General features: G+C 43.4%; 1 protein-coding gene across 3 annotated transcripts in view; it reads left to right on the top strand.

The window, feature by feature from the left end:
* Window positions 1-441: 441 nt before the first annotated feature.
* MASP1 (MBL associated serine protease 1) overlaps window positions 442-21,470 on the top strand; it is a 74,239-nt gene continuing 53,210 nt past the window's right edge. For 2 of the 3 annotated variants that reach the window (XM_053564251.1, XM_053564252.1), the window contains exons 1-2: window positions 484-838; window positions 6,406-6,637. In XM_053564251.1, coding sequence (XP_053420226.1) covers window positions 834-838; window positions 6,406-6,637 — 237 coding nt within the window. In that variant the 5' untranslated portion in view covers window positions 484-833. Of the gene's footprint in view, window positions 839-6,405; window positions 6,638-21,470 lie in introns of all 3 variants that reach the window. The other variant, XM_053564250.1, reaches the window with a different exon arrangement.

The raw sequence follows: 21,470 nt of genomic DNA on the forward strand, positions 1-21,470 counted from the left end.
CTTTTACAGGCACGGGTCTTTCTAAACCCACTGGGGACCGACCAGGCTTTCTTGCAATGACAGGCCCTTTCCAGGCTGGATTAGAACCCTGCATGCTTAGAGTTGGTAAAGAATGTCACAAGTATTGCTTTTAAGTGGGAAAGAACAACTAGCCAACCGCAAAAATTGGAGTTTCCTCACATTCTGGGCCAGTGACTCTGCTCACACAAAAACCTGTAGTTGTTTGCAGACAGAAGCTCTGGGATTTCGATCTTTTTTTCCTCCTAATATAGATGTTAGAATTGCCTTCTTAGTTGCTTGTTTCTGTTAAATTGCTGTTCTTTTCCTGAAGAAAAGCAGAAAATTATAGCCATTGGGCAAGAGAGAGTGAAGAGAAATTAGATTTTGTCCACCTCCTCTTTCTCTCTCTCCAAACACACACACACACACACACACACACACACACACACAGTGATACAAATACCTATTTGAGCCTCTGAGTTCTTCTCTCTCAAGGGCTGGAGTCAGCCACACGGGATGAAGAGGGAACTGAAGGAGCAGATCTTTTAAGGAAGAAGAGATTCTTTTCTGTCAGTTTCCTCTGAGTGTGTATGAGAGCAAGTCAGAGCAGAGAGAGAGGAGAGAGGAAAAGCCAGAGGGAGAGAGGGGGAGAGGGGATCTGTTGCAGGCAGAGGAAGGCGTGACCTGAATGGAGAATGCCAGCCAATTCCAGAGACACACAGGGACTCAGAACAAAGATAAGGCATCGCTGACACCACACCGGGGACGAGCTCACAGACAATTCGGGCCCAGAGGACCAAGGCCAGACATCGGGGCGCACCCAGGGCAGGAAAATGAGGTGAGTGCCAGGGAAGGAGAGGGCACAGTGCCCTTTCGGGGTCCAGGTGTCAAGTAGCAGAGAGGGTCTGACCTTGTCTCTGGACAGACTCACCTGCTTGTCCTGTGGGTGGTGGTGAGAGGGTTTCTCATTAATTCTTGGGGCTCTGAGAAGGGAGCTGCGGGCTGCTGGGTGCCTTCCCTGGGACTCTGGAGACATGCAACTTGAGACCAGAGACTTGTGCAAACCCTCCTCCGGACACTGCTCCAGCTCAGAGTCCCCCTCTGCCAGCGCAGGGTGCTGCCTGCTGGCAAATGGGACTCTCCTCCTGTTGCCCACAAGGCTGATTTTTCGTTTTTCTCCTCTGCAAAGATCATTGATTTATCTCTTCCAACACTTTGTGAATTAGATGTATGTTTTTGTGTGTTTATTTGTTCCGGCCAGAAAAGAAACCAGTTTCCCACAGCTCTGCTCTGTGGTCTCCTAAACCTTCACAAGTTTGCCAGTTAAACCTCAATTTAGAAAACTGAAAACCTATCCCCATTTTATAGTTCCCTATAAATTTCTTCATTTCTCACTGAAATCAGAGGCAGCTGGTGGCATGAATCAGGCTATGAATTGCACCAAATGGCTCTTAAAGAGATACTACAGTTTGTTTTTTTTTTTCCCAAAGATCTTTTGGAACTCTGAAACCTAGGACTTTAAATTCTAATTGATCTTAAGCTTCTCAACCTTTCCCATTTCTCATCTTACTTAATTCTCCTTACCAGACGCTCCTTACAAGTTTTTTTCTGCAAATCTGAAAACCCAACCACCCTCCCTATGTCCATTATTTGTAAGTGTTAATGTTGAGCACACACAACCACACATGTACACACACACACCCCAAAAACACTCTGTGGATGTGACAAGTCCCTACATACCACCTTTTCCCATTAGTTTTCTTTTCCATTGGGAAAGTGTTTTTATTTGTTTCTCTCCTGCAGTTACTTAGCAACTTTGCTGGGTCTGAGGCCAGTGAGGGGCTCCAGACTGTGTTAGTCTCAGAACTCCAATTACCTGTGGTTCACAGAGCTAATGAGGTCCTTACAGCTAACTCAATCATTCTGTTCTTTTTAAATCCATTATAATTTTAAACCTGCCATCAAACTACATTTTCTCTTCTCCTACAAAAAACAGATGGGATGTATGACCGTCTATATGGGATGGTGATCTGACTTACCTGTCAATCACCTGCACCCCACTCTACCACTCAATGCCCCAGCCGCACCATCCACCAGGGCTGAGTAAGCAACCGTTCTGTATTATTGCATATACTCATGTCTCAACCTAGAACAACCTTCTCCTTTATTTTCATGTAGGAGACCTGACTGTTCTAACTGGCTCAAACCTCCCTTTCTCTTTCTTGACCACAAGAAAGTGAGAATCCCTTCTTTCTTCTCTCTGCCCTTTATAGCTACATCTTTTATTGTCTCTGTAATATCTCTTTGTTTAAACATCCACCTCTCCTCACACAGACTGAGGACTCCTCATCTCTGTCTTCATGTTTGTGTGACCAACACCTGGCACAGTGTGTATTTTCTACTAAGCATTCAATGAATATTGGTTGAATTCGATTCAATTGTTGAATAACCCAGCAACTACTAAAAAAGTGCTCCATTAGAAAAGTCTCTAAAGGGTGTTGCCTCACGTGACTTCAGTGCTTCAGAGTTTGCAAAGCACTCTCATGGGCACTGATTGTCAGATTTGGAATGAGGTTCAGAGTTATGGATAAGTGAGGATAAAAGCAGTTAAACAACTTGCCCGAATCCACACTGATGATCTTGGAAAGGTCCAGACTCGAACTTCGGTCTCTGGGCTCCAAGGTCAGTATTTTTTCTGCTATATTGCACCAGACTCTTAAGCAAGTGCATTATTCTACACCAATGGTGCTCAATCCTGGCTGCACTTGAGAATGACCTGTGGTGCCTTGAAAAACTCCAGTGCCCAGGACTCACCCCAGACCAATTAAACCAGAATCTCTTGGAGAAGGGCCCTGGCATTAGTATTTTTAAAATTTCCACATAGAGCTGGGTTTTTTAAATTATTTTTCACAGGATTAATTGCTTTGGCCAGATGCCTGAGCATGATATGGGCATGGACCCAGCTTCTTCTGTGAGCTCTTGTACTTCCTTTCTTCAGCTAAAGTGAATTCACCATATGGTATTGGGCATGATATGACATCTCTTGGGGTGTCCTTTTCATCATCTGTCAAATTAGGTACTGTGTAAGGGATCTATACAGTCCCTTCCAACTCTTGGTTTCAAAAACAGAGTCTTGGTGTTGGGTAGGTTAAAATGAGGACAGGATATGGAGAGGAGAGAAAGTGCTATCGTATTCCACAATCATAGATTTATGCAGGCATTTTTATGCATTCAGATAGCCTGCTTCTACAGAGGAGCCTATGAAATCCCAGCTCTATATATTACTTTTGACATTTCAAGCAAATGTAGCTAAACTTTTTGATTAGCTGGAGGATAGATAGCAGGTGTCAGGAATTGTACAGCCGGCGCCTGATGTACAAGAAGCCAAAAATGTTCAGAGAGTGTGACGAGGAGTGAAAGCTGCCACTTAGATTCTTCAATTTACAACCCCTAAAGCAAGCGAGCAAACATATGCTCAAGTCCATTACATGAACGGAGATATTTGTTTCATATGTTTGAAACCATTTTGAGATGCAAACAAAGTAGAATAGAGCTTCCCAGGCCTCCCTCCCACGCTGACCAGTTGCCTACCGCACATGGCACTGGGCTAGATGGAGCTGTCAGCTGCCAGCCCTCGACAGAACTAGCCTTACTGAGAAGGCTCAGAGTCTCCTGCTCTCTGTGGTCTGGAAAAAGCACACACAGAGAAAGTTGACCTTTCAGCCTTGCGTAATCTGAGTGTCGCTATTGCAGGAAGTCCAGCTTAGGAGCCAAAGCTCATTCCTAACTCCTGCTTTTCGGGAAGCAGCATGATGGAGTAATCATAATGAATGTTTGCCTGGGGCTGGGAAGTTAACAAAGTGCTTTCCAATCCTCCGCTACTCTGATAGCAGCCCTGTGGGAAGTCATTCTTACCACCACTACAGGGATGAGGAAACAAGAGCTTCCACCACTGCCCCTCGTAGGGGGAATGGTCAAAGCCTAGAGTTGCATCTAGCTCTTCTGACCCAGGACAAGTGCTCTCTCCTTCTCAGCAGAATTGAACCTGACCCCCCCAGCCCTGTGAACATCCATTCATTTCTTCACTTGAAAATAGGGGTGCCTGGGCCCTGCCAGTCTGGGTTTCTGGACTCAGCTTTCCTAATTCACTGGTTAACTTGGACCCATGCCTTCCCTCCTCTCCCCCTCCAGGGCCCTCCTTCCACAGATGGGTTTTAAAAAATATTGTCATTGGCTACTGGACTAAAACATTTTGTTTTCTTAATAGGAACTCACATGTTACTATTGTAAGGCCCTTGGAAAAAATTTAATAACTTTATTTCCTTTTTATTGAAAAAATAGTACATGATCTTTATAGACAGATGTAAATGTAAACATTTAATATACACAAACAAATAAAAACACTTATCTTCCCATTTTAGAGACAAGCACTGTTAATACCTCAGTGTGAATCCTAGACCTTTTTGTACTTCCCTATTTACCTTTTAGGTAAATACAGGGTGGATGTAAAGTTCCTGTGGAATTTCTTTTAACTATTTTAAATTCCACATGAACTTTATGTCCATCCTGTATTACGTGCAATAGCTAGATAATATATGTATGCAGTCATGTTGCTTTGTTTACACACTCAAAAATTCATATGTATACATCTACACATACAAGCATCTGAACACATGGGGATAAGGGGTAAGTAGAAGGGAGAAACTATCTCCTGATTTTGGCAAAGGTATAACTGTTACTCTGAGTTTCTCAGCATTGTCTTTTTAGGCTACTTAAGACTCCGACTCCACTTTTTTCCATCCATTCATTCTCTATTACATATCAGATACTATGCTAGGACATTTGCATACATAATCTTAAGGATCACGTGAGCCCCGTAAATTAGGTATTATAATATCCACTTCACATATGAAGAAACTGGGGCTCAGACAGACTAGTTGCCAAAGTTTTCACAACCAGTAATTGGAAGAATTGGAATTTAAACCAATTCAAAGATTGTGCCTAGAGCAGCATGGCATGTTTTTGGCTGCATTAGAGGCGTGTCCATGGAGCTGTGGCATCTGAAGGAGTGAAGGGGACTCAATGGCCCGAATGGTGGAGGGCCCAAAAGACAATAGTAGGTGAGGGGAAAGCAGGGCATGAGCAATGGGCTGAGGCATGGAAGGGCACAGATGCTCCCAGCATACTCTGCAGAAGGCCTGCAAGGCTGGCATTGAGATGAGGCTAGACAGGCTGGATCAGCACCTGATCAGAAGGGGCCTCTGCAGCCATCCCTGGAGCAGACACCTTACCCTGCAGGCACAATGGTGCTGCACAGTCACATCTATGTTTTAGAAAGTTGACATTGGCAGACTGCCAGGGAGCCTGAGGAGACCCGCCAGGCAATAGACCAGATAAGAAAGTTTGAATTAAGTAAATAGGACTTGCTGACTACTGAATCTCATATGGAAGGAGATCATGCTGCTTCCCGAAAAGCAGGCTTAGGGAACTGGTAGATGGTAACGCCATTCACAGAAATCACAGTGAGAACAGGAAATGATTAGAAGAGAAGTGATGAGCCAAGTTTGGGATGTTTGAGTTCAAGGTCCCCAGGCCTCCCCGGGGGAGCAATCCATCAGACAGATGCCTGATGCGTTGTGTGCTGAACACTCGGGCTATGACCAGCCTTGGGGGATCTGCTCTTATTGCGTCAGCCACACTGGTGTGTTCTGGAGGTGTTACTGAATTTTCCTTACCGCTTTTGCAACAACTGAATAGTCCATTATCTCCAGTTCCTACAGAAATAAGTTGTAGAATTTTTACATGTAGCCTTTTACTAGGACACTTACCAAGAGGAAGAAAACTTGTTTGACCATTCTTTATTCCAGACTTTGCACATCCTGACAGATTTTGTGGTAAACACTTATTTCAAATACAAATCTGTTGAAGGTACTGCAGACCCCATCAATGAGTTTAAGTGTCATCCTAATATTACCATGTTACTATCATTTACTTTTTAGAAAAGGGAGTCAAGAGTTTATGATTCTTAAATAAAGCTGAGCTGAACAAATATTAACTTTAGCCTAATTATGAAAGTTACATTTTCAACAGTAAAACACTAAGTGTCAGAGTCCCAAATGTGACAAGTCCTATTTATTCTACTTCCTACGTTGTGGAAATTCATTTCTCCTCCCCTCTACACTATTATAAAATATTCAAATGAGCCCCACTGGAAGAAACCTTGGAAATCATCTAGTTACCATCTCCCCATGTGTCAGTCTGGGGCAGCATGGTCCAGAGGGGAAAGTTAACCCCAGTGGGCCAGAGGCAGAGACGCGCTGAGAACTTGTTCTTCCAGCTGCTGCTTTAGATTATCTGGGGACCTGGACCCATGGGTGTGAGTAGACCCTCACGCGTGTCTTTCAGGTGGCTGCTTCTCTACCATGCTCTGTGCTGCTTCCTGTCGAAGGCTTCAGCCCACACCGTGGAGCTAAACAACATGTTCGGCCAGATCCAGTCGCCGGGTTATCCAGACTCTTATCCGAGTGATTCGGAGGTGACTTGGAATATCACTGTTCCGGACGGGTTTCGGATCAAGCTTTACTTCATGCATTTCAACTTGGAATCCTCCTACCTTTGTGAATATGACTATGTGAAGGTGAGATTCCCAATGTCCCCTAGCTGGGCTAGGCTCTCTGTTGGGAGTTAGAGAAGCCTAGATGAATTGGACGCTGCCCTTAGCCTCCTGGGTGGCGTGAAGTGAGGGAGACATACAACATTCCAGGGGAAGAAGCAAAAGTTAGGATGATATGCCAAGTGCAAGCTGGGCGGGTGGACACAGAAAGGTCCATGAGGAAAACTGAGGTCAGTAGAGTGTGATTCAGCCAAACACACATCCCTTCTTTCTTTCTGTTCCCAAATCCTTTAGTGATTCCACTAACCCCTGTTCCAGGGTCATCTTTCATTCGGCAAGCAGGAAAGGGCAGAAACCTCAAAGTAAGCAGTAATCAGACAGAAACAGGGCCATAATTATGCCAAAGTTGAGGTATTTCGAAGCATTGCCCAATTTCTGAAATAATGATCAAGTGTTTGGGAAGTATAGGGTATATAGTAACAGACAGTGGAGGGTAAGGTTGGAAGGGTGGGCTGAAGGGAGATTCTTTTGGGCCTTGAATACCATAACAAGTTTGCATTTTATCAGCAAAGGGCAGGGGTGGGAAGAAGAGAATCGCTATCAGAAGTGATTATAAAAAATATATACAAGAACAGAAGAGGATTACAATACAACTTCAAAACAACATATCCTGGAATGTAGAGAAAACCCCCCAAATGTCATGGGTGGGGTGCTGTTCTCCTGTTAAAATAAGGCTAGAGAAGGTCAGAATATTTCAAAGAGATCAAGTTTGCTACAGTTGCATCTAGTTCTAAAAGATGGGGAGACCTAAGAAGCTACTTTTTGAACTCAATCTGTCCTCCTGGAAGAAGCTGTCATCAACAACTCCAGAGCAGGCCAGTAAGTCAATAAAATTTAACCTTGTATTAATCATAGTATTTGATCAACAGCAAAGAAATGAGTTCACAAAATGCTATTATATATGTTAATCTCATTCAAACTTTAAAACAATCATGATAGGAACTACTACCCCATGTCAAGGGCAAAGTAACAAACCCAGGAAGGTCAAGCAATTCACTCAATGTGGTACATCTGGATAGATCAAAGTCTTAAATACATGTCTTTGAGCCCCATGCTCTTTTGGCTACACCAAACAGCTCACCAAGCCCTGGCTGGGAGGAGGCCACATAAGAGAGGCTGCAGCCCTTCCTATGCTTCATCTCATTTATGTGAAGGATTTTTCCATGGTATATGTTGAGTCTGCATTCAAAATCCCATTTACAATAGGTTTCTACATCTAAAAATTGTGCAAAATTGGTGCTCCAGAGAAGGTTTTTGTTTTGTTTTGTTTTTTGAGCCAGAGTTTTACTCTGTTGCCCTGGGTAGAGTGCCGTGGTATCACAGCTCACAGCAACCTGAAACTCTTGAGCTCAGGTGACCCCTTGCTTCAGTCTCCCAAGTAGCTGAAACTATCCCGCCACAACACCCAGCTAATTTTTCTATTTTTAGTAGAGATAGGGTCTTGCTCTTCCTCAGGCTGGTCTCAAACTCCTGAGCTCAAGCAATCCACTTGCCTCAGCCTCCCTGAGTGCTAGGATTACAGGCATAAGCCACCACACCCAGACAACAATTTTTTTTTTTTAATCTCAGCACTATTGACATTTTTAACCAGATAATTCTTTGCTGAGAAAAGTTATCTTGAATATTATAGGATTTTTTAGCAGTGTCCCTAGCTTACACTCCCAGTTGTGACAACCCAAACTCTCTCTCTCCAGGCATTGTCGATATCCCAGGATCACTGCTGTCTGGGTGATGCCCTTATCAGAATACCCTGTGCTAGCAATGATGGGATTGGAATATTAGTATACAAAAGATCTGGTGCCTTCCAAAGAGAGATGAACCTAGAAAAATGATACATGATGCACATGATACAAAAGAGTAGTGACGATGAAAGACTGACTGAGTCAGAATGAGAAGAGGTAGAACTGGGGCCGTAAAAGATGATGTGGGCTGGTGATCTACCTTGACATACAATTTCCATAAATTTGTTAAAAATGGAGACAACGTCTCAGAGTCATGAGCATCAACCAGAGAATATTCACTGAGACCCTAAATATGTATCATTCTAAAGTGTTCTGACAAAATGATCAGTTGTAACTTCCATCATATAATCTACCCTCTGACACAGCCAAACTCTAGGATAGGAATGAATATGGGCATGGAGCATTAGATAAAGGTGGATTATGTGTATGGAGCATTAGGTCAGACAGAACCTCCTAGCCCATCCCCCTAACCAATGGTGGTCTTAGAACCATGGAATTTTCTAAAATGTGGGTTGAGAGTGATCTTAACCAGAAGGAAAATGACAAAGCATTGGTTTTATATCATAGTGAGTTCCATAGATTTAGGCAAGCCTAGATATGACCTTTCTAACATTTCCCCCCCACTTTCAAACATGTCAACCATCCAGAAATTTTCTCCATATAAACACTTGCTTTTATTAGTAGCTGAGGCTTAAGACCACAGAAATTACAGATTCTTTTTCCTTAGCTTTAGCAATGACTTCTCATAATTACTCCCTTTCTCCTCCCCACGAATTAACTTTCAACTTTATATGCGTTGAACAATTGTTTCTCACAAGTTTGACTCTTGTTCAGACAGAAGATAAATTTAACCTTGTTAGAACTCATTTATCAAGATGATAAGCATGCAAGAGAGGATTTAACTCATTCCTTTGCTCCAAATAAATTGAATCTCTTGGCAAGGCAGATGAAACAGGTGACATCTGTGGCATTTTGTTCATGGGAAAGAATGGCAAGGTATTTTCAAGGACAACAATAAATCCTGAATTAAATATACTGAAATATGTTTCTGTAAAAACCTTGTCTATTCTGGCTGGAGGATATGTTGGAAATTGATTGATGATTTCAACCCAGGGTAGTGAGACTCCTTCCTAAAACCCCAGGTAGATGGACCTGTGTCCTCCAAAAGGGGCAGCGTGGTCCTAAGATCTTGGTTGGGATTTAAGAAGTGCCTTTTCTAGTCCCAGATCTGCCACTCACTCCCCAATTGATCTAGAGAGCACAAGAAAGTCTGACAGCGCCCTCTCTGCTCTGAAATTAGATGGTAGCTTCTGGGCAAAACAAAGAGCAGTCTACTTGAAGCAAGTCAGGAAAGAACTGACTATCTGAACTACTGTATAGTTCTGGAATCTGTGAGTCAGACACATTTTTCCAGTTCCTTTGGAAAAAGAGATTAACATGGTGGCGGCAAGGGTGGGTGTGAGGTGTATGTCTCCCCTTGTGTTTGCTTGACTCTATCCCAGAATGGCATCACAGTATCGTCATTAGCCTCCTGCAGCGCTTCCAACAGCCATGGGGGCGAGTGGGCCTCTCTTGACAGGACCCTGCAGCTGTGCTGGCTGATGACTAGTGATCATCGCCCCCCTAGTTCCCCACCCTCTCCTGGCTAAACATGCCCTGTGAGTTTTCCTCCCAGAGTTGAGCACCCTCAGAATATCAGGCTTCACTGAAGATAAGGCCCTCTGGAGCCTTATCTAGTGTCAAGTTGTTGTTGTTGTTATTATTGTTCAAATATTTTCTGCCCAGTGAATATTTTCTTCTAACAAATCTTCAGCTGGACCCAAGATAGAAGGCAGACAGACATGGAGCTATTCTAGGGGAAGCTGGCTCTGCTTGCTCACCCACCTTGATTACCTGAAGCTCCTTGAGGAATTTTGCTTTGAATTCTGTGGCTCTGGTCAACTTCCCATGGGGCGGAAGAGGGGATTGAAGGTTGGAGTTCAGGATGACCACTCTGCCTCTGAAGTCTCCGACCCAGAAGCCTTCCACACTAAGCTGAAAGCCACTCACTTTTTCTAATTGCCTCCCTTGCCTCAGCCCCCAGAAAATGTGCTTTTTCTGGCTATTAATGGGAGAGAAGATCTTCCTTTTCCATCTGAATAAAAGCCTGAGCAGGCCACAGGACCCCTGGGTAAGTCAACATCCCTCTCCAAAATTCTGTTTTTTTATCTGTTCAATGAGAGGATCGGATGATATGGTCCCTAAGGTCCCTTAAATTCCAGACTTCTAATCCCAATCCTTCCTGCCAGAACATTCCAGATGACTCCACTAAACCTTCATTATCTCAGTCAGGATAATACCAGAAAACAGAAATAGTATGTTGTGACAGCCACTTTTCAAAGTTTCATGTCCATAAGCATGCCAATTAGAGTTGGGGACACCTAGGTGGCATGTCATTTGGGTAGAAATTGTAAACAGATCACGTCACCTCTGTCCTTTACCAAGAAAACTGAAATATCACTGATTTCCCTGTGACAGGATAACATTCCCTGTTTTGAGGCTCTTTTGCTCCATAGCTCGATTCCCCTGACAGACCTAGGGTAGGAGTGGGTTTTAAGAACCTTCCAGCTCATAAAACTCTTTCCAGTCCAGTCCAAGCCCACAACTGGCCTTCCCACGTAGGCCCATCAGGGTGATGCTGTGGGACCACTGACACTGCATGTTCCTAAACCTGAAGAACAGCCAGACCCCAACCAAGGCTGTGGTCTGGATGCTCACATTGGTGAGGATTCCTCCCTGGCCTGATTCCCGCAGTTCTTGGTCTTCAAGGCCTATGCACATCTGCACAGCAGCATCTGTTTCTTTGGAATGTGGCTGCAATGTGTGGCTTCCTGCAGTGCACGGGTGAGGCGTATGAATCACAGCTAGTTAAGGCTGCCAGCAAGTCAGGGAGCCAAGAAACTTGGGTTCTGGGGTCATTCTATACTAAATAACCTTGGGTGAGTGACTACCCTAGGGGGCACTGTACAGCCTCCTTTGTCAAAACACAGAGTTAACACAGATGTTCTTTAAGAAGCACCAAACCCCGATATTCTGTGCCTCTAAGACCTTAGAAATCAGCATCCAACCCCATGATCACCATCTCGAAAGCCTGGGGAATGGTAGCTCCTTGGTCAAGGTTACACTTGGACCAGAATTCAACCTCCAGATTCTTAGTCTTGTCTTCTTTTAAATAAATTCAATTATAATGAAGCCCCATCATAGGAAGGCTTAAGTTTTTAAGTTGTAAGGCAAATATTATCTATAGTCAAATTTACTCTTTAAAATGTCTTAAGTATTGTAGAGTGCTGATTTTAGATGTCCAAAGAGATTTTTGCCAAAAATGGAATAAATCACAGTTCCTTTGGTTGAACACCAGAAGAGGTGGTCAGTGTGTTCTTGCACAGCAGCCAGGAAGCTATAGTTACAGAAAGAAGTTACTTAGAAACCAGACCCACCAAGAGAACAGCAGATTCACACATTTCATTTTCAAGTTCATTTTGTGACACAGTCTCTCACCATGTGCAATAGTTCAATTGGCATCTAGTAAATGTTCACATAATGCAATGTCACTGTTCTTCTGTTAACCCTATACTTTGATGTATTCAGCATTTCTTCTGCCTTCCCACTGCTAGCACCTTAGTTACAATTCCTCTCTCCAGTCTATTGCAATAATCTCCTAAACGTCTACCAGATATGGGTCTCTCCCCATCTATTCTACCCTCTATATATATTCAGAAGGATCTTCTTGAAACATTGCTTTCATTATGCCACTCTCAAAATCTTTCAATGACTCTCCACTGCCCCTGAAACAAAGCCCAAGAATCCTATTGAAAACCTGCCATAACCTGGACACTATGCCAAAGACTGAGCCCGAGAAGATGAGCAAGGTTGTCCCTGATGTCAAGGAAGTCACAGTTCCATAGTGTACCATGAGTCAAGTGCACGATTAAAAAATTAAAGCCAGACAAAGTTACAGAAGGGGTGTCAGGTGTGTATGAGGTTGGGAATGGTCATTTCTGTGTGTATAGGAAAGGCATTGAAAATTATTAAGGTTTGAAATATGTCTTGAGGGTAAAGAGGAATTCAGCAGTACAGTTCCCTAAGCAGCAAGTCTCAGCAGAGCTACCACAAAGGCATGGAAGTTGAAACAGATGGGAACGGTGCAGAGTGGAGAATAATCAGCGTTGGCATGTTTTAGAAATACATAAGAGAAAGCCTAGAAAGGTCATCTGGGAATCAATTGCGGAAATACTTTGGTAAATTTGGTAAATGTGCACCCAAGGGCACAAATAAGTGGTTGGGAGGTTGAATTAATTTCATAGATATATTTTGGGGGCTATCCTAGTATTGACTGACATTATGTTTTGAAAAAATAAAGAAATCAATTAATTATCAACATAACATTTCTGATTCACTTTCTAAATATCAGAAAATCCAGCAGCACTAGCAGCTTCCTGCATGCCAAATAATCTCAGCAGGTCGAGGAGGCCCTGTGGGTTGGCTCCCCACCATTCCCCACAGAGCCCCCCACGCTGAAGCTTCCTAGCATCTTGATGGCACCACTGATTCTCTTACCATAAAGAAAACGAAAAATTTCTCCTTGCTGTCTCTGTCAAAAGTAAGAAGGATGCAAATTTCTAAGAAGAATACACACTTCAGGAAAAATTTGTGGGGTGAAGGCTATTTGTGGGGTAAAGGCTATCTCTCTGTCTTTAATGTGCAACATGTAATCCTGTCTAAAGAATTCTGAGCAGCTTGTTTCATTCATTTATGTTTCCACTTGGCTTTTTTTTTTTTGCGTCTGAGTCTAGGACTTCCAATTAGAACCTATGAAGGATTTAGGATGGGGGTACAGAAAGGAGACACAGTCAGGGTTATGCCTGAGGAAAGTTAATCTGGAACTTTGCAGAAGGGGAGCTAAGCACATGTAAAGCCAGAAGAAACTGGGTTATCGAATGAGGCCATTTAGGCAACTGTACTGAGGAGGTCAGGTATGACTGCCCGGAACACAGTATATTTCACAGCTGTGGAAACCAGGGAAGAGCTGTGCAGAGGTAAACTCCACAGGAACTGGCTGTGTGGGATGGAGGGAGGAGGAGGATATCAGGGGTTTCAAGCCCCAGTTATGGCAGAACAGTAGCTACTTTGCCAGAAGTGGGAGATCAGAAACATGAAGAAAATGGGCAGATTTGGGGAGCTATAGAATGAGTGGAAGTGCCTTTAGTTTGGCATAGAGATGGGAATGCTGGCTTAAATTTTGAGGCAGGGGGTTGGGCACAGTGGCTCACACCTGTAATCCTAGCACTCTGGGAGGCCAAAGTGGGTGGATTGCCTGAGCTCAAGAGTTCAAGACACCAGCGTGAACAAGAGCATCTCTACTAAAAATAGAAGAACTAGGTGGGCATTGCAGTGGGCACCTGTAGTCCCAGCTACTCAGAAGGCTGAGGCAAGAGGATTGCTCAAGCCCAGGAGTTTGAGGCTGCTATGAGCTATGATGCCATGGAACTTTACCCAGAGTGACAAAGTGAGACTACACCTAAAAAAAATAAAAATAAATAAATAAATCTTGAAGCAGGGCTTAAAGAGCTCTAAGGGTAGATGTGGAAAGAACACAGAGACGGTGGTAGAAAGAGGATGAATACCTTGGGATTAAACCCTGTCTCTGCCCCATCTGAGTGAGACACCTTGACCCAGCTTCTTGATCTCCCTAAGCATCAGTTTTGTCATCAGGTTTTTAAAAATAGCAAAACTCATAACGGACAAAATATCATATTCACAGGTTATGGGAGGGTTTAAATGATGTGATGGCTGTATGTGGGATCAGTATCTCAAAAGACAGTCATGCTCAGGCATTGGGAGCTCGAGCTTAGGAGTCACTGAGACCAGGGGTCAGGTGCTGCCTCCACCTCTCACCGGAGCAGTCAGTTAACCTCGCCAAGTCTTCTTTCTCCGTCTGAAAATTAGGAATAATCACGTCATTTATCTCATGGGCTTATTGTGAATGCCAAATGAGGTCAATGCTTTAATGACATATGCCCGGCACATATGTAATTAGCTCATGAACACTATTACAGAGGTAACCATGGCAATGGTATGAGTAATGAAGTGCCTGCCTAATGAACATCAGTTTTTTTGTCTACTCTGACCCTACCACTAATTGGCTGTCTATTATCTGACCTTGATAATGTCACTCACTGCCCATCCCCCTAATTTCTGGAAAAGTTCTTGGAAAGCCCTGTTCAAATACAGAACGTTGTTTACTTCTCTTTTGTATATACCTTGTAGAAACACAAATTTTATGGTAGTTTTGAAAAAGGAAACTGAGGCATAAGTGGGTTTGGCCAAGTCTCTGCAGCAAACCCATGTCTGAAATCCCAAATCATGGTTCTGTCTCTGTAGAGCCTTCTCAGAGTGGGTTCTGTTCTGGAAGGAGCCTTGATATGCTTTCTGGACACACGTTATTCCCAAGGCAGCACTTTGCCGGTCAGGGTAATTTAGTAAAATGTAGTAAAACAGGCCATTGAGGGTCCTTGGTTCCTCTGTTATCTAGATTATGTTAAAGAAATTTCTCCCTATCCCAGCTTTGATAAGAAAACTAATAGGAAATGGTGTCTGAGGTACAAAGGATGTTTGCAGTGCACAAGTTGTAATGGTGAGTTCAAGGTTATCCCTGCTAGGTTGTCAGCCCCATGAGATCAGGGCCTATTTTTTTGCTTTCTCCAGTGGAAAGCACAGTCAGGCCAGAATAGGAAAAGGCACATGTCTCCCGGCGGTGAGTGTAAAGGAAGGACTCTGGCCAGGAAACAGCCACCGACTCCTGCTGAGAACTTAGGCAAGTTGCCTTTTGGTTCTAGGCCTCAGTTTCCCCGACTGCCCTGGGAGGGAACTGGACTATCTGGCCTCTCCAGCCCTTCCAGTTCAGATGGTCTAAGACTCTCAGTTCATTGCCCCTTGCCCCAGGCCATACTGGTCAGTCTGCCCCCCACTGTGCAATCTAGAGGTGAGTCCCTCCCAAGGGGGACGCTTCTGACCCCCAAGCTCTTAATTTCTGTGCAGTGACCTGTGTTTACTTAGAACAAGCCTTGACCTTCAGTCTGTCTTGGCTTCACCTACTGCAGCAGCTCTGCTAATTCTCTGGGAGTAGACAGGAGGCCTTGGCCACAGAAGAAGTGAGAAATGGATACACATTTCTCATGAATCTCAGTGGTGGCTCCCAGAGGAATTCTTCCACTCCAGAGCCTCCAGGTCCCAAACACCAATTCTGACTGATTTAGAAGAATCAGAAAGTGAAAATGAGATTCAGAAAGGTGCGAGAAAAGTTCATTTTATGCAGGAAGAGCACATAGCACAGACTCCAGCATGATGGAAATAGAAGGAAGCTCCCAGTGCTGCGCACAGGGAGGTAGGAGTGCCCAGGGGGTGCTCCTGTGTTCACATCTGGGTGCTTATGTGTACACAGTCTGCTCATGGAAACACCTTGGGAAGAAGCAGGGCTCCAGTTTACTTCACTGTGATATAGAGGGAAAAGGTAAGGAAGGAGAGGCATTTATTTGATCAAATATTCATTGAGTGCCTACAATTTACTAGAGCTTCGGGTACAGCAGTAATTAGAATGGATAGAAATCTGTGCTAACAGGTGCTTACATTGCAATAGAGTAAGCAGATAATGAACTGTAAACATAATCCATAAATGAATTATGTAGTGAGTAATAAGTTACTAGGTGAACAAATGAAATTGAGAAGGAGAAACGGGGGCTCCGCATGTGTTGAGATGGGGGGTTAAATATGGAGATCAGGGCGGGCCTTACTGTGAAGGTGACATTTGGGCAAAGATTTAAGAAGATGAGGAAGTTTGTGAGAAGATGCAATTGAGAATATGTGGCTTTCTGAGGAGAAAGCCTCCCAAGGAGAGGGAGTCCTCAGTGCAAAGACCCTCAGGGCAACGTGCCAGGCATGTTTGAAGAACAGCTAGGATGATGACTCAGGGCTAGGGATGGGAGGTAAAAACACAGAGGGAGTCTAGGAAATAGGACTCTTGTTAAAAGCCACTGGGCAACAGCAGACTTTACAAACTGCTTTCACACCCGATGTCCCATTCCATCTGATGCATAAAGGCCGACGTTAATGTCCACCTTCATGTGTGTGAACATGGAGGGCTGGAGACAGTGGTATGTGCAGAACAACTGGATTTGGGGTGGGGATAGAGGCGTGCATGTCACCTCACCGGCTATCCAGATGCCAAAGACATCATCACCTCAAAAGCATAGATAATAGGACTATGTTAAAATAATTAGGCACTGCTCAGTTTTCATATAGAATTTCAATTTGTTTCCAATAGAATTTATTTAATTGTAGGTTGGTGAAGCTTATTTAACAACAGGATAGCAAAATCCCTGAAAAGTTGACAGTTGAATCCTGTAAGCCAGTGTGAGCTAAGGGCTCCTGCACACCACCATCCCGGGATGTGGAAGTGACACCTGACCTATGAGTGGCAGGGCTGTGACAAGCAGGGCTTGTTTGGTTCCCACTCCAGTGCAGAGATTTGAGGATGTGGATTTAGGCTGGTCCGGGGCAGAGTCCTGGCTGTGGGGAGGAACACCCTCTTACACTCCAGGGAACTCTGCTGTTTCACACTGACCCAAGGCCGGTCCCTTCATGCTTTCAGCACCGGACTATTCACTATCTTCACCCTGTGTGGACTGTGACATACCTTGGGCCAGGCAGCTTCTGCTTCTGCCGCAGAAGAACACAACAAGCCTTTGTGTTTCTTGTCCTCAGGCTATTTTCTTGTATTGCAATGTTTGGGGCCCAGCCTCCTAGTTGCTGAAGGGATTTGCATGTGAATGAGTCCAGCTCTGAAGTCCCAGAAGGGGTCGGGTGGGGGAGTCAGAGCCCTGCTCAAGCCAAAGAGAGTGCAGATCCTCCCAGGCTTCCCAGCCTCGGTTCCCAGACGCTTCCCACCCAGCCCCACCCCCAACCCTGCCCCCTCTGAGACGGTGGGCACCGCCAGTTTCCCACCTGCGGGATGCCCGCTTCCCAGGCTCTCCACAGGACCCCTCCCCTGCCAGCTCTTTCTTCTGCAGTGCTCCTGCTGCCCTGTCTGTCCAGAGCCCGCCCTGAGAATGGCGGTCCCTCCTGGCAGCGGTGGGAGTCCAGGACTCTCAGGACCCACTCGCTATTTCTTAGGCCCCGATTTCTTTCCAGTGCCTGGCATTTGCATGTACACAATACCTTCTCAGAGGCTCATCCAGCTTTCTTAGAAGGCTTTTAATGCTGAGGAACAAATAATAAATGAGAATACTGAAATGGGAAATGCAGTACACCTGGGCTCTGGGACCGGGTCTGCCATTGGCCATGGGACTTTGAACAAGTCTGTTTCTCCACCTAAAAAAGGAAAGGAATAAATTTGTGGTTCCTTTAATGCCCTTTTCTACTCTGACCTTCTACAGTCGTCTGACTCCAGTTACTGAACCAAACCTGGAAGTCAGAACATCTGGATTTTGTCTCAGGTCTGCTACTGTTTTCACAGAAAGTCACCTTCAGAGATATGAGTCATGTCAGAGATCCCAGCGCCAGCATGGTTAGGAGGCTTTGTAAAGTGCAGAGAGCAAATCAGGCCTATAAAGCCACTGCCCGAGGAGGCTGGGCTGAGAGGTGGACTTGAATATATATTTGGGAAGGAGAACACAATTCACCCTACAACACTGAGGGTTTAAATAATTTTTTCAACATCTAATAATTAGTGAAGATCACAAACAACCCATGTAAAAATGAGGTCCCACACGATCCAGTTTCAGTAAGGGGTTGCATCCTGGGAAACAGAAAACTTAAAAAATTGAAAGCAACTCCTGATTTGACTCACTCTTGAGAAAACTAAAAAGGGCAGAGAAGTTCTTACTGCAGCAGCTTTTCTTAGACATCCAATATCTATCTATGGTCTCCCTGTCTCCTTCTTTCCATATCTCTCTCCCTCACCACCTTTCCCTTTCCCCAAAGCCTAATTAACTCCAGAATAAGAAATTCCTCTGTCTCCTCCTATCCATCCACTCACACTGAGCTCTTCCCTTCTTGAAGATTACCCTTACAGACACTATCCCCTGACACCAGACCCTCCCTGCCATGCGTTGTCACATGTAAATTTTAGTTATTGTGAGCTTTTTTAAAGCCAAGAACTTCCAGTTTTTATTTTCAAACTTTATTTAACAAGACATTCAACCAAATTTTAAACAGTTGGTATGGGTTAATTTATGATAAAATAATCACCTTAGAATATCATCCCTTACTCAAGCTGACAGCTACAAACAAGTACCAAAAAATGATGCATTCTGCTTCTTATAATTCATCTCTGCTAATAAATTACAAGAATCATGGATAATTAATTAGGAAAAGATATTTTATTTGGATATATATGTATATATATACATATATATATATATATTTTTTTTTGGAGACAGGGTCTTGCTCTGTCACCCAAACTGGAGTGCAGTGCCATCATCATAGCTCACAGCAACCTCAAACTCCCGGGCTCAAACGAGCATCCTGACTCAGTGCCCACCACTATGCCTGGCTAAATTTGTAGAGATGGAGTCTTTTTTTTTTTTTTTTTTTTTTGCAGTTTTTGGCCAGGGCTGGGTTTGAACCCGCCACCTCCGGCTTATGGGGCTGGTGCCCTACTCCTTTGAGCCACAGACGCCGCCTATCATTTTTTTTTTTTAATTAAATCATAGCTGTGTACATTAGTGCAATCTTGGGGTACAATGTGCTGGTTTTGAAATATTTTCATCAAACTGGTTAACATAGCCTTCACGGCATTTTCTTAGTCATTGTGTTAAAACATTTGTATTCTACACCTAGTAAATTTCACATGTACCCTTGTAAGTTGCACCATAGGTGTGATCCAATTACCCTCCCTCCACCCATCCTCCCCCGTTCCCTCCCCTCTGTCTCCCCTTTCCCCTTCTTCTTGGGCTATAATTGGGTTATTATAAATTGATTTCCTAGTATAAATTGATTTTATCCATTGGATACTTTTTCTTCCATTATTGAGATACTTTACTAAGAAGAATATGTTCCAGCTCCATCCATGTAAACTTGTAAGAGGTAAAGTCTCCATCTTTCTTTAAGGCTGCATAATATTCCATGGTGTATATATACCACAATTTATTAATCCATTTGTGGGTCGATGGGCACTTGAGCTTCTGAGATGGAATCTTAATATGTTTCCCCGGTTAGAATTAGAGGAGTGAGCCACTGAATTTGGCCTGTTCTGAGTTTCTTGACTGTTTTACCAGAAAGTTATCTGTCACCTTTTTATAAGCAGTCACGTTCATCTTTGTTTCAACTCCATTGGGATTCAAGGAGTGACAGAGTACTCAGGCATCCCCATCTTATGTCCTGTGAAGAAGGGAAGAATTGGGGGTTACAAAAGATGAGGACCCTGAACTTCCAGGCTGGTTGAGTTGCCCCTCCTGTGTGCTTCCTTTGGTGACTTAAACTGACTGATGTTAACCACTAAGTAGACGCTACAGGGAAGCAGCTTTGAGCCCATGTTTCTTTTTAAATGTTAACACAGAGGACAAAGACCTATAGTTCCACTAGCCATTGCTAACAGTTTCCTCTAACTCCACTCTTTATTTTTAATACAGACTTTCAACATACATGTAATTATACCATATACCAAATTATTTTTGCTTTTTCACTTAATATCACCTAAGAATATTGCCAGATCATTGTTAATTCCCCATTGTTATAATGATTAATGCCTGCCTAATATTTACTAAAGTTAATGTAAATTTAACTATTCCTCTAGAATTGGATATATACATTGTTTCTAATGTTCTGTTATTATATGACTGTTATAAATATCTTTATTCAGGCTGGTTGCAGTGACTCACGTCTGTAATCATAGCACTCTGGGAAGACGAGATTATAGGATCAGTTGAGTTCAGGAGTTTGAGAACAGCCTGAGTGAGAGTAAGAGCTTATCGCTACTAAAAAAAAAAAATAGAAAAACTACCTGGGTGTTGTGGAAGGCTCCTGCAGTCCCAGCTACTGGAGAGGCTGAGACAGGAGAATCTCTTGAACCCAGGACTTTGAGGTTGCTGAGAGCTAGGTTGACACCATGGCACTCTAGTGTAAGACAAGAGAGTGACACTCAGTCTCAAAACAAAACAAAAATATCTTTATTCATAATATTTTTTTCACATTTACAATATTTTCCCCTAGGTTATATTTTCAGATATGAGATAAACTTCTAAGTCAAGGATAATCTAGAATGATCTATCTTGAAAGATACTGAGGTTCTCACCCCTACAGCTAGTAGTGAAAAAATGGTATGATTTTTTTGTAAAGGTGTACTAAAAAGATCACAGGTTAGACTAGGTAATTTTTAGGTATCAAGAACCCATGAGATGTGATTCTCTAAATTTCAGTTTATAAAATGTCAGGAAAAAAAAATAAAATGTCACCTTATTCATTGTCCAAAATCACTCTTACCCCCCATAAAAGTTAAGTTAAAATAAACCACTACAAAACTTAGTAGCATTTAGTCTACTCATGGTTCTGTTCAAGAGTTAGAATTGGACCCAGCAGGATATTCTTTCTGCTGGTTTTGCCTGAGGGTCATTCATACCACTGCAGTTCAGAAGTTTGACCAATGTTAGAAGATCCCAGATCCCTTACTCACCTGGGGACAGGAAGACCAGTCGGTAGGTCTAAAGATCTCATCTGGATGGCTCATCTCTGCCCTATGCGGCTTTTGATTCTTCAGGAGGCCTCTGGGCACTTCTTCACACACTGGCCTCAGGGCAGGATGCTACATGTGAAAGTGTCAAAGAAAAAGTTATTTAGTGGTATTTGTTAAAGCACAAGAAGGCAGATTTTATTCAGGATGATGATGATAAATATAAAAAACACAGCAATGAGATTTTGCAGTGAAAGGGAGTGATCAGGTTCAATTCCAAATACAGCATGAGCAAGTGAAGATTTTATAGTCAAAGAGCAAAGTGTTGGTTAGTGGATAGAGAATAACTAAG

The sequence above is a fragment of the Nycticebus coucang genome, chromosome 16 (assembly GCF_027406575.1).
Source record: "Nycticebus coucang isolate mNycCou1 chromosome 16, mNycCou1.pri, whole genome shotgun sequence".
In the NCBI taxonomy this organism is placed as follows: Eukaryota; Metazoa; Chordata; class Mammalia; order Primates; family Lorisidae; genus Nycticebus; species Nycticebus coucang.